The 13,466-nt window shown below is 57.5% G+C and overlaps 1 protein-coding gene across 2 annotated transcripts in view; it reads right to left on the bottom strand.

The window, feature by feature from the left end:
• Positions 1-13,466, bottom strand: part of RBM19 (RNA binding motif protein 19) — a 91,522-nt gene that overhangs the window by 58,798 nt on the left and 19,258 nt on the right. For both annotated transcript variants that reach the window (XM_054712699.1, XM_054712700.1), the window contains exons 17-21: positions 11,059-11,237; positions 10,610-10,670; positions 8,954-9,033; positions 7,523-7,578; positions 5,409-5,525 (exon numbers count right to left, since the gene is read on the bottom strand). In XM_054712699.1, the coding sequence (XP_054568674.1) occupies positions 5,409-5,525; positions 7,523-7,578; positions 8,954-9,033; positions 10,610-10,670; positions 11,059-11,237 (493 nt within the window). The remainder of the gene's footprint in view (positions 1-5,408; positions 5,526-7,522; positions 7,579-8,953; positions 9,034-10,609; positions 10,671-11,058; positions 11,238-13,466) is intronic.

The following is a 13,466-nucleotide window of genomic DNA, read 5'->3' as shown; positions in this document are numbered from 1 at the left end:
GTCCTCACTGAACCGTCAGGCTCTCTGCAAATGCATCCCCAAATCCACCCGGCAGCTCCCCACTTCCACCACTTGGTCCAGCCAGTCAGCTCTGGCCCAGGTGACTGCAGAAACCTCCCGGGGGGCCTCCTCAAACCCACCCTGACCCCTCTGCTCCCCACAAGATCTCTGACAATATAAGTGAGACACCCCTGCGCCCTCCCCCCACCCCCACCCCCGCCGCCCTCTGCTCAGAACCTGCAGTTGCTGTGGTTTTACAAAAGCCCAGAGGCCTGACGTGCAAAGAGCGGACCGGGCCCAGGCGATCTTGAGGAACAAAGACACTAGACACCACATGATAACAAAGCCGTGGTGATTAGGACCGCGGGTATTGGCACAGGGCAGACAGATAGACCCGTGGAACGGATCACAGCGTCCAGAGCGGACCCTCGCACACACAGTGACCTGATTTATGACAAAATCAATACTGCAGAGCAGAGGGAAGAATGGTCTCTGCGATAAATGATGCTGGACCCACTGAATATCCATGTGAGGGAAAATGTCCCTCAATCTCTACCTCACACCATACACAAAAATCAATTCCAGACAGACTGCATGCCTAAAGGTGAAAGGTCAAAGCTTGCAGAGAAAAACTCAGCAGACTTCCTTCATGATCTTGGAGGAGGCAAAGGTTTCTTAAACAGGACACAGAAATGCTCACCATAAAGGAAAAAATGGCAAATTGACAATATTAAGAGCCTCTATTCACCAAAGGACACCATTAAGCTAACGACAAAATGGGAGAGAGAGGGACTCCAATCATATAGCCACCAAAGAACTAGGATTCAGAATATTTTTAAAAAATAATATAAGAAGTGACTAGAAAATTAGTAAGAAAAATTGGTAAGGAAAATAACCAGATGACCTAATTTTTAATAAATGGGCAAAAGACTTGAACAGGCATTCCACAACACAGTGTGTCCAAATACTCATAAATATATGAAAAACATCTGATTTCCTTAGCCATCAGGAAAGTGCAAGTTAAGACCACAATGTGATGATGTCATTGTTTATCCACCAAAATGGCTAAAGAGAGAGACACACAATACCAAGTGTTGGCGAGGACGAGGGGCATCCAGAACACCCGAACTGGTGGAGGCAGTGCCAGCTGATACAAGTGCTCTGGAAGGTGTCTGGCAGTATCTAGTGACCTGAGCTGCGCACACCCCATGACCAGCAATGCCACCCCTCCGTAGACACCCTATAGAAACCAGGCACACGGTCACCAAAAGACACACACGGGAATGTTCACAGGAATGTTCATTCTTGAAATAGATAAAGAAACTGCAAACTGCCCAAATGCTCCCCAGCAAAGCGGATACACGTTGGGGCAGTGAACTACTCTGACTGACACCGTAACGATGGACACATGCCATCATGCATCTATCCGGACCCACAGATGTACACCCCAAGGGGGAACCACCTGTAACCTGGACGCTGGGTGATCACTGTGTGTCAGTGTAGATTCACTGATGTAACCCATGTCCCACTCTGGTGGGGGATGTGGATAATGGGGGGAGGGGCTATGTGGGTGGGGACAAGGGACATGGGAGAACTCTCTGCACCTTCCTCTCAAGGTAAACCTCACCTGCTCTAGAAAACAGTCTTAAAACAAAACAAACCTCAGCACAGTGGGAGGGGCAGGGGCCCATGATGAGGAAACGGGTCAGACGGCGCTGGGCCCTCACCTCCTGTCCTTAGCGGGGGTCAATGGGCTACAGCCTTACCTGTAACGTTTGTACATTTTATAAAAGGGGGAGGAAAACATACCTTAATTGTGTAACTAAAACTAGAAGACAAAACCAAAAACCCTTACCTAGGGCGTGCCCATCTCCATGAGGCCATGTTTAATTTCGTTTGGGGATCAACCCTGTCCCCTTAAAGGGCCAGAGAGCCAATCGTTTATAGGCTTGAGGGTCATTTGGTCTCTGAGGCTACTACCAACGCTGCCGCTGGTGTGACGCACCACGGACAACACGAAAATGAGTGATGGGATGGGATACCCTCTACCTGGGTCTCTCTGCAGGGGTGGGGGAGGGGCACCTGGGGAAGCCTCGCCCTCCACACCCCACCCCACCCCTTATAGAACCCGGCTGAGGGTTTCCTCTCCCCCCACACCCCTTCTCCAAGGCCCTGGGGAGCTGCTCAAGGCTGTTTTCTTTTCTTTTCTTTTCTTTCTTTCTTTTTTTTTTTTTGCAGAGCCTCTTCCCTAAGAGCCTGGTAAACAGGAAGCAGCCCCTCCGCCCAGGGCAGATGACAGCGCTGGAGGCTCGCGGCTTTTGGAAAAGTATAGCTGACAAACCAGGAGTTAATCAGGCAGTGACCCCACACCTGGGCGAGGGAGGACTCAGCAGGCGAGCTGTCCTCAGCCCTCCCTCCACGGTCATGGTCATGGTCATGGTCATTGAGAGAGGAAATGAGAAGAGGAGGTCAGGGACGGACAGTCGCTGTCCACAAAGCCGGACACAACAGGTGCACCGGGCACAGGAGATGCAAGCCGTGTAATTAGGGCCTCCAGACACCTGTTGTGAGCTCGCCCATTCACACCCCTAGCAGGTGGTTCACACCTCCGAGAAAGAAACTAACAATGAAAAAAGAGAGGCTCAGATGAAAAGCTCTCCCTCCGCAGCCTGCAGCCACACCCAGCCGCCTGACCTGCCAGCAGCTCCCACGGACATCGCTGACCCTTGGGGACAGTGGGGGGAGGGCCTCTAGACTGAGAGACACCTGGCCATGCTGCTGCAGAGCTGTGTGACCCCGCGCAACTCCTTAGCCTCTCTGTGCCTCATGAGCTCCGTCTTCACCAGGATTCCATGGAGCAAGGATCTGCACAGTGGATGTGTGTGCTCAGCAAACATTCACTGAGCACCGGCTCTGTATCAGGGAGCTGTGGACACAGCAGAGAGGCAGCCAGTGTGTCTGAGATTGCAGTCTGGGCTAGGGGTGAGGTACACGAAACCACCACGTGGACAGCACTCCCCGGGCAGTGGTGGGCCGGGCTGGGTGGACAGTAATGCGGGCTGCGGGAGAACAGGCCAGGCCAGCTACCCTGGCGGGGGCCGGGAGTGAGCAGTGGGAGGGGAACTGAAGGGCTCACGTTTAGTAGCTATAACTCGGTGCTCTGCGAGACGACGCTGCCCTCTCTAGACGTGGGAGACAGGAGTGGTTCTGGGCCCAGGCTCTGAGTCAGACAGGGACATTCAACTCCGGGCTCAGCTGTGTGGTCCGAGCAGGATGCTTCATGTCCCGGGTCCCAGTTCCCTTCAGGGTGCAGAAGAGGCAACGGCATCCCTCCCGCTTCTTTGCAGGCTGCTGTGCAGCTCAAGGGGAAGACACTGCCCGGGAAGGAGCCCAGCGTGGAGCCCACAGCAGTGAGAGCTCCGTAGACGGAGCTGGGATCTTGATTACACCTGGTAGGGCAAGTCCACAAAACCTGCCGGGCAAAATGGATCAGACTGGTTCCCCCAAACCCTGCTGGCCACTGGCTTTGTCTGAAATCGGTCTCTGGTTTCCTCACAAGCTGGTCTCCCTGAGAAGGCTCACAGCGACCCCTGCTGGCCGCCCCTCAGAACTGCCTCAAACTCCTAGCTCACAGGCACAACAAAGCAAGGTGAGCCCTGGCAGAGGCCTTTCCGTCTCAGAGGGTTGATGCAAATCCCAGCAGAACAATGGCAGGGAGAAGGCACCGCGTGTAATTATGTTCAGTGGACACTAATTCCCTGTCTTCTCAAAATAAATGATAAAACACAAGACCAAACAAAGTGCGTTTCCCTTGCCGTGCGGTCTTTTGTTCCCTGGGTAAGTGTCATCCTAAATAGACTGCGAGCCAAGTGAAACTGTCATTTCGAAGGGTACTATTTCCTGATCAACATGCGCCGTTTTGAGCTGGCAGCTCTTAAATTGGATTCTTTTTAAAGAGTGGAGGCATGTTAAACCAAGCAGACGACCCGTATCCACTGTAGCGACGCCCTTGCTCACACACTCTTCTCCACTGATATCCAGGCTGCAGGAAAACATCCCCCCAGAGTGAGACCCCATCTCACCAGGCTGTCCCCACACAGGGGACCTGGCCCACAGCGAAGACCCTGCTCCTCAGAACCCGGTGGGGCCGGTGTCTTTGTGTCAACCCCGGCCAACCACGCCTGCAGGAACCCACGCCTGCAGGAATCGTGCGCCAGCATGTGACTTAGCATGGCGGGAGGACGGAGATTTTTAAAGCAGATCCTCTAACCAGCTTCCCTTTCTTTAAACCACCGAGTGAGAGCAAAGGGGTAGATTTCCCACAAGGAAACGTCGCTCTAGTCTCTAGAACACAGAACTTATCTTTGCATCCACAGCGGACCGTGTAAGATGCTAACTGGCAATTCTAACACACTCAGCTCTTCATGCTGGAACTAGACACACAGGCTGCATGGCCGAGGCCTGGTGTGTAGAATCCTTCATTAGTCACCCATGCAGGTTTCCAGAACTCTCTTAGGTCCCATTCAAGCCTGGACGAGCTGCCTGGCTGGGGCTAATGTCACCTGCCCTTCCATTCTGAGGGCCAGAAGGCCTCTCTGTGCTGTCCAGCACACAGCTGGGCATGCCTTGGCTTAAACATTCCCTTATCCCCTCTCATAGCGCCGCTGCATCCGGGACTTGGTGCTGGGGGACAGCTGACCAACCTGAGAAAGCGGACAGGGTGATGTACCAGCACAGGCTGCAGCCCAGTGGCCCCTGCGCCGTATCCGGTCCACACAGGCTTTGTCCTGCACGGTGTTTGATTTTAGAAAGCGAACGACTTGCCAACATATTCCCCCTAAAAACTCGGATTGTCAGTTTCTCTTTCCAAACGTGGGAAGAACTGGCTGATCAAACTTGCATTTCTGCACGACATCCCCGCGTCAGTCCCCGCCCGGCCTGCTCCTGCAGGTCCCCTCACCTGTCTGGCCCGAGAGGGCTCTGCTGGGTGGCATTATTTATGTAGGGGATGCACCTTCATTTTAAAAGGTGCTCCCCACAGACAGCCACGCAGCCCAGGGGTCCCCAACCTGGCTGGACTTTCCAAGGGAATCCAACTCTGGGGGTTGGGCCTGACAAAGGTAAGCTCGTAAGTCACCAGGTGATTCGAAGGGGCTGCCGAGGTGAAGAACCACTGGCTTAAACCAAAGGAGGGCCTTGAGCGGAAGAAACGTCAGAAAGACCACGGGAGAGCAGAGCTGGGACTCAGGGAGATAAATCACAGGCAGCCACCGACGACCTTTAGAGACCACGGCGCTGGCCTCCAGGGGAGCCACCGCGGCCCCAAGGCCGCCTCCCCACAGCTCCGGCAGGTTCCCACGCACACGCCGTCCCCCGGACCGAACCGGGACCAAGCCAGCGCTGCTCACCTGAAGAGCTCGCGGATCTCCCGGCTGTCGGCCTGGAAGGGGATGTTCCGCACGAGGATCTTGGAGGTGGTCTGCTTTCTGGGAACTTGCTTCTTCCGAGCGGATGTCAGGGCTGGCCTGGAGGGTGGGGGAGGGGCTGGTCACTTGGGGGTCGGTAGCTGCTGCCTTACACTGACTCGACCACCCTCCCCCCAAACCAAGGCTGGTCTTCCATTCAGGTGAGGGAGTTAGGGAGTGAGTGTGGACGAGGCTGAGGTCACAGGGCAGGAGGCAGTCTCCCCGAGGAATATAGACCATAATCATCTTCTCCGGTCGACACATCCCACCCTTGGGTGTCTCCTGCCCTTCATCCAAGAGACTTAGAGGCCCTTGGGACTGAAGACAGGAGCCCTGATGAGGAGAGGCCTATTTCTCCCCAAACCCAGTCTCCTCTGTCTCATTCCGGACGCAGAAAGACCTCAGCTGGTCCAAAGGTCTTGCCGGCGAGCTTTCCTCACTCACCAAGGAGCACATCCAGCTTCTACTCGGGGAGCTGGACCGGGGGGGAGGGGGAGGGAAGAAACTAGCCTGAGGCCCGAGGCCACCCTGACACAGCCCTGCCTTTCCTGCCCCTGCTCCCCAGGAGCCTCCCGCTCCATGAAGGGCAAGGCACGCTGTGAGTTAACAATCCTGGGCAAATGCCAACTCGGCCACTTGGGATCTGTGTGGCTGGGGCAGGTCACTTGGCCCCTTAGGCCTCAGTTTCCTTAACCACAGAGAGGGTCTAGAAATGGTGCCAACCTCAAAATGCCTGAGGACTTAACGGGAGAGGTCACGTCAAACACCGTGCAGCAGCACCCACGTGTGATAAGCACCCCTCTGATGGCAGCTGTCACCACGATGACTGTGCTACGACCCGCTTCCTGAAGGTCGGCCCCACGTCACCGCCACAGAGGCCCTCCCTACCATCTCCGCTGACATAGGAACCCCAGCTTCGCTTCTCCTCCTGGGGCCAATCGCTGTCTCACAGCCAAGGACATTCACCCACGTTTCTATTCACTGTCTGTGTCTGGGCTGTGCTGGCCAACAGCCCGACTCCCTAGAAACAGGGACTAAGGAAAGGTCGCCAGATCGCCGCCCTGGCCAAGTTCTCGTGTGCCCCGCGCGTTAGATGCTCTGCACAACCTCCAGCCATTGCGTTTCAATTCCAGGCGTAGTCACCCCCAAGGTCCCACGGCCCTGGATTGGAACCCACAGCCGTGGGAGTCTGGACGCCCAGGCTCACACCGCAGCTTGGGAACCCATCGGGTTTCTAAGGGCTCCTGTCCCGAGACTTCTTCTCGCTAAGGATGCTCTGCGTGGCACAGACCGGGATGGGAGCACCCGGACGGCCTGGGCTGGAACCTCAGAGAAGAGGGAGGAAACAGCAGGTGAGCTCACTGAGAGCTAGTTGCCTCTAGGACCACACAAAGGACCGAGTGGCTGAGAGTACCAACATGTCTGAGACCGGCCCAGGGGCCGTCAGATGTGGTCGCTCCATCGCCTGAGGCCGGTGGATGGTAACGGCAATGGTGATGATGGCGTACACTGCGCACGTGTTCCGTGCTGGGCGTCGTGTGAAGCCCCTCACGTATATTCGCCCATTTAGACGTACGGACAGGTGGAGATATACGGGCAAAACTAAAGCTCAAAAGAGCTCACTGCTTCAGGAAGCTGCGCCCGGGCACTGTCTGCCGCCCGTCACCGCCTCTAACACCTACTGAATCTCCAAGGAACGGAGGCCGTCGGGGCACTGCTGTCTGGCTCCACAATAAGAAGCCCCATGAAGGGACGCGTCTAGGTTTCACGGCTTCTGGTTCGGCCCACGTGCCAGCCAGGGGCACGCCCTCCCTGGTCTACGGGCATGGCCCAGGGTAGTGAGATGTGCTTGTTTCTCCCGCCTGCGTCCCTGTATCCCGCTGCGAGTATTCAACATTTACTCCAAGGACTGGCCTGGCCTGGCCCCCCATCCGTCAGGGAAACAGTGACAGAGCTGGTGAGTGTGCCACCACCTTAATTAGGAAGGGTCAGGGAGAGGATGGTAAGGGCCGCGAGACGCCCCTCGGGGCACCAGCACCGGCACCGAAAGGACTCACTTAGTGGCTCGTTCCGAGATCCTCACTTCCAGCTTGTGGTCGTCCACGACGAGACCCTACGAGGTAAGATGAGGTGAGACGACACTCTTGTCCCTTTTCCTCTTAGAAACACCCGCCCACCCCCCTGCCCTGCCCCAGGCCTGGCTTCGGCTGAGTGAGGGGACGGGAGCTTCAGGGAGCACTGACCGGTCCCGGGAGGAGGGACCAGCTGGAGCCCAGGACAGAGCAGGGCTTTTCCTGGAAACGCTCGCGCTGAGCCGGCAGCAGCTGGTGGTCAGAGACCCGGCGCTCCAATGTCCTCTCGAGCCACGAGGGACCTGGACCATTCTGCCACGCGAGGGCACAGGATTTTCCGTGGCTGCAAGTGTTTTCAGCCCAGCAAGCCCCTTCGGTCCAGCTTGCAGAGTTCAGTTTGGTTTGTATGCTCTTTCAAAAAAGGTCTAATCCCAGTGGAGCTGCATCTAAGCGAGGCTCTGAGGTCGGTCCCTCAAGGCAAAACTGGGCTATTAGCAAAATCACCCTTAGAAATCCCTTAAATCGCCCATGAGACACAGCACGCACGGCTCCGTGCAAACGATTCTCTGCACAATGTGCACACGTGTGCGCACCGCGAGGACAGGTGACGCTGTGCCCAGCAGAGCCCTGCAGATCCGGTTCACATGGGAGGGAAGGAGGGCCACGGGGTGTGCAGAGCTGACTCCCAGTGCCGCTCAGAAAACAGCACGAACCAAACACCCCGGACCCGGGTCGCCGGGCCCACCTTCCTGAGGCCAAGGAGCGGCTGCCCCTTTAGGCCGGGCAGGATGCCGGGTTTGTTCCGGGTAATGCCTGCCCCTTCACTGACCGCTCGGCCCCCGTGGGCACCTGCTTGTGCGATCCCTGCTGCAGAGAGCCTTTCAAACGAAAGGCGGAGGGAGGCCCCCAGGCCATCACGTCCCCATCATCCTACCCAAACCCAACTCAGCCCTCCGTGCAGCTGCCTTGAGTCAAGGGGAAGGTCAGCGTTCTGCTAGAACAACTGTGCTGGCCACGTGCCCAGTTAGGACCCGCAAGGCCGCTCCCTTGACCGGGAAGCTCTCCTGGGAGAGTCAGTTACATTCCTACAAATGAGCGAAGCTGCCCGGGCGGGGACCCAGCAGGGCGCCCTTTCCACTGTGCCCGGCCCACGCGCACCTCTGCGAGAGGAACGAGAGCTGGGGTGGTGAGCACACCCCGGCCCTTGACGACGAGGTGTGGATGAAGGAATGCACGAGTGACTACGGACACTGAGGAAGGCTCCGGCTCCTCTTGGGCCACAGTCCCCTGGGAACTGGAGGGAGCGGGGGTGGGGTGGGGGGGTGGATCCCGCGGTCCCACTCCGTGTGGGAGGGCTGGCGGGACCCGCCCCACCGCCTGCCACGTGACTCGGCCCTCTCCCGAGAAACCCTTTACCTGGAGCTGCTTGAGCGCCTTCTGGGCCTGCTCCGGCTTCCTGTACTCCACGAAGCCGAACCCCATGGACAGCAGCGCCCCTGGAAGAGAGAGGCGGGAATCACGCCGCGTGGCTGGTGGGGAGGAACACAAACAGGGAGCCCAAGGCCACGTGCAAGGGCCCCTGTGTGCCCCTGGCCCTCGGCTTCGTATCCTCACTTCTCCACACCCCTTTGTCCCCCTAACACTTCAGCTCCTGGCTGGCCATTTATTACTAGTCATCTCGAAGAGTCAGCCAAGGAAGCTATATAGCCACCACCCGAGGCGGCTGCCTATGAATTAACAGATGACTGACGTGATAATTAGCTTCGTAATAGAATTCCGCCTTTGGGAGGGAGAGGGAACCGACGGGGACGGCCATGGCAGTGACCAGTGGCAAAGCCTCTCCCGGGGCAGTCCCCTGCCCTCCTGTACGTCACGCCTGAGATGGACATGCGTGTGGCAGTCCCACACGCCCAAGGCTCACTCTTTACGAGTGCTTCTGAGCGTCGGACATGAGGCTGGGAGCGGGAGGGAGGCGGCATCAGGCCGTCAGGCAGGAAGGGAAGCTCAAACGGTATGAGCAGCTCGGGCTTCCCGACCTCAGGTGCATAGCACTGGGCGGGGTTTTTAGAGGACACGCAACGTAAGATCTCTAAGTACATCTTGCCCTTCTGACACAAAATGGGATGCATGCCTCCCCCGGCATTTCATACACATTTACTGAGCCCATTCTGTGCCCCCCACAAGGTGAATTCCAGGAGGACTGGCTGGGGCCTGACGGAGGCCACTCTGTCCTTTGGAACCAGCCTGTCCCTCCCGTCTCCCGCCTTTGCCTTGCGCACTCTGCCGGCACTCAGCTGCTCCCGCCTCCAGCCTGTCCCCTGCCTGCTGCCTGCTGCCTCCACCTGCCAGCTGCCCCACCCCCACCCCCTCCGCCCTGTGCTGCAGCCACCAGCTCGTGTGTCGCTCAGGACACAGCTGCAGGACTTGTGGCATCCCGGCAAATGCCCCCAAACTGAGGGGATGGGGACTGCGTGGCTGTGAACACACAGGGGCTTTTACAGGACACACAAAACAAATCTCTCAGAACATCCTGCAGGAGGCAGGGCTGGAGAGGAGACATAGCAGAGGCCGAGCAACTCGGGACAACACCCGAGGCCGAATGGAGACCACGGCGGCCTCTGCATGGCCCTGGCACCCACCGACCAGCGAGGTGCGTGGCTAATGCCTCGGTGGAACCTTCCAGATGTTCTCCATCTGGGTTACTTCTCGGAGGGGAAGGGAGCCCTGGATCGGCACTGCCTGCTGTTCCCAGGAAGTCCCCAGGGCAGAGGTGCTGGGGGGGGAGGGGCCTCTGCCTCTGAACGGTGCCACCCTCCTGGCCCCAGGGCCTGCCCCCCCGCCGTCCGACAGTCCAGGTTCCCAGAACCTGATGTGCGCAGCTGCCCCGCTGGGCACCAGGGTCTCCGGGCACACAGGACCCAGGGCCGCTCTGCCAAGCGGGTTCGGCAGTGACAGGATTTCAGAACAAGAGAGGACTCTCGGAACAACCCCGTGCGAGCCGCCCTCACCCCACCCAAAGCTCCCAGTTTATCCGGAACCATTTCGTCCTGGCCGAGGCTCCGAAGGCGGTACCTGCTTTGTTCTTCTTCCTGGAGATAGAGCAGCTCTTCACCGCGCCCGCCTTGGAGAACACCTGGAAGAGAGTGGCACCAGGTGTCGCCGGCCGCTCCTGCAGCCGTCCCAGGCGGGGCCTTAAACACGGGCTGCGCAGCCGCAGACAGCGAGGGCCTGCTCCCTAAGTCCGTGCCGCGGACGGACTGCGCTTTCACAGGGCGGGCGCCTCCCAGGCAGCCGGCGTGTCCCGTGGGTGCTGTGGGGGCCCTCCCTCCCCAGCCCCAGGCTGGGCTGGCTGCTGCTCGGGTCTCGGGCGACACGTCCGCTGGACGGCCCGGCAGAGACGTCAGGCAGGTGGGCGCTGGCCGCTCAACTGTATCAACACAAGAGCCTGCTGACAGGCAGGGCACGGCAGCGACTACGTGAGCCGACGGGGTTCCAGCCCAAACCCCGGAGCCATCACTCACCCCCCTCAGCGTCTCCTCAGTTGTGTCGAAGTTGAGATTTTTGATAAACAGGGTACACCCAGGAAGGCTCTCTTCCTCCTCCTCCTCCTCCTCTTCCTCCTCCTCCTCCATCTTCAACGAAGAGTCGGCTGCTCCTCCCTCTGTTGGCTCTTCACCTTCATGGCTCTCGCTGTCTGGCACTGGATCCCCATCAAAAAAACAAAAACAAAAAAACACCCAAAATCCATTAAGTGACGCCTACTCTGCCTCAGGCTCAGAACCTGCTGGATCCAGGGTGTTACGCTGGGTGGGCGGCGCCAGGAGGGACCCCCCCCCCCCCGCCCGCAGCCCGGGCTGGGTTAGCAAGTCCTGAGAGCCTGGGAGAGGCGGTCCCGCCCCTTCCTGTTTTGAAGAGAAAGGAACAGGAAACACAGACCCCAAACGATGGCCCTGGAAGGCTCGGACTACCCACACTCATTTAAACTTCCAAGTCAACTGCTGGGTCAACTGCTGTGTGAACAGTTTTCTTGAACCCCAAACCACAGCAAGTTTTATTTTTTCTAAAAGAAAAAATACTCAGTGAACTTTCAAACTAAATCTCAACTTTAAAACTTTTCAGAAATTACAGAATGCGAACAGAACGCAGAACATCCTCAATAGCCCTTGAGGCTAAGGCATGTTCCATTCAATTACAACTCCCAACACGCACAGCGTCAGGGAGCACTTCACGAAGGAGTGTTTTCACCCACACGTGACATGTTCCATTCAGAGTCAGCATCACAGTGGGAACGCGGAAACACACACCACACGTTCACACGAGCAGGAGAGGAGGGTACAGGGCCACCCGCGGCTGGGATAAGGGGTGTGGTCACTGGCAGCGATGCTTCCGAAGGATGTGAGACCACGCGGACAAGTTCACGGGCAGCTCGAGTTGCTAAAAAGAAAACGATGCTCATAACAGAAGATTAGGAGAAAAGTAAGCCAGGAAACACTATACAAGGCCGCTCACTCCCCTCACATTCCGTACACCCGGCACAGAAGCAGAGCTCCCGGGACTGTCCTGAGGGGGCTCACACTTCCTCAGCAGGCCTGGAAGGAAGCAGGACAATTGGTTGTTGTTTTTTTAACCCTCACCAGAGAATATCTTTTCCACTGATTTTTAGAGAGTGGAAGGGAGGGAGGAAGAGACCGAGAGAGAGAAATATCGGTGTGAGAGAGACATTGGTTGGCTGTTCCCACACGCGCCCAACTGGGGCTGGGGATCAAATCTGCAACTCAGATATGTGCCTTTAACCTGGAATCGAACCAGCGACCTTTCAGTGCACGGGTCAGTGCTCTAACCATTCAGCTACACTGGCCAGGGTGTGAGTTTTTCATTCAAAAAAGAAAAACAGTGTTTCGGTTGGTTCTGTGTTTGCGTGCCCTCATTCATACTTTAAGTTGTTCAAACAAGCGTTCTCACCCTTCCTTAAGGAACTCATTTCCCGTGTTTGCACTCGCCCCGTCCTGCGGACACGGTGTGTACTGTGAACCAGCTCTGACTGCAGACACTTTAAGGTTCTACTTACTCGCCAATTGTGCAGGCTGGGCTTATTTCACGTACGCCCAATACTCTGGAGTTTAGTAACTTCCATCCTATGACACACACACACACACACACACACACACACACACACACGAGGCAGGAAAGCAATGCTCACGGTGCTCCTGGTTATTTCTGGAGACAGGTGACAGAGGCTGTGGTTTCATCTGTCCCCCCGCCCCCACTCCTGCTCCGAAGGAACAGCATCGCAGGGAGAGGGCAAAGCAGATGTGACGCAGGGAGCTGGCAGGTGGGTGTGTGGCTGCGACACAGAGGCGGCCAGCCCTGGTGCTGAGAGTGTGAATTCCACCGGAGGTTGCCCGAGCCTCACAGGGATGCCCGGAAACGTGTTCAATTTCCATCAACCTCCCCAATTTCCCCCCAAGTCACATGATCGGGGCTGGGGACAAATCCCCCACCACATCCAAGCTTCTGACGCCCCTCCCACAGACTCCAGGAAATAAACCATCTCAGCAAAGGCAGCCCTCCCTCAGTGGGCCCGCCCCCCTCGCCCTCAGGGCTCTGAGCAGGTGGCCCGCCCCTCCCTGCAGATCCAGACCCTGCTTGGCTGGCTGGCACAGGCTGGCCAGGCTGCTCGGCGTGCCACCCAGAGCTGACAGAGACATCCCTGCCTCTCGCACACACCAGCACTCAAAGGGTTCAAACTTCTGTGACCCACGGGGGCTTCTTGGGGTGGGGGCTGCTTCGGGTTCAGGTCTGTCCCCCACACCTGTGCTGAGCACCGAAGCCTCTCCATCCCGCCCCCTTTCTGCTGCACGCCTAATGCTTACAAGTCCTAGTGAAGCGCCAACTGCTTTGTCACAGGACAACCCTTTGAAGCCCTAAG

The sequence above is a fragment of the Eptesicus fuscus genome, chromosome 23 (assembly GCF_027574615.1).
Source record: "Eptesicus fuscus isolate TK198812 chromosome 23, DD_ASM_mEF_20220401, whole genome shotgun sequence".
Classification (NCBI taxonomy): domain Eukaryota; kingdom Metazoa; phylum Chordata; class Mammalia; order Chiroptera; family Vespertilionidae; genus Eptesicus; species Eptesicus fuscus.
The sequence above is the reverse complement of the archived record's forward strand: the minus strand, read 5'-3'. Positions and strand labels throughout refer to the sequence as shown.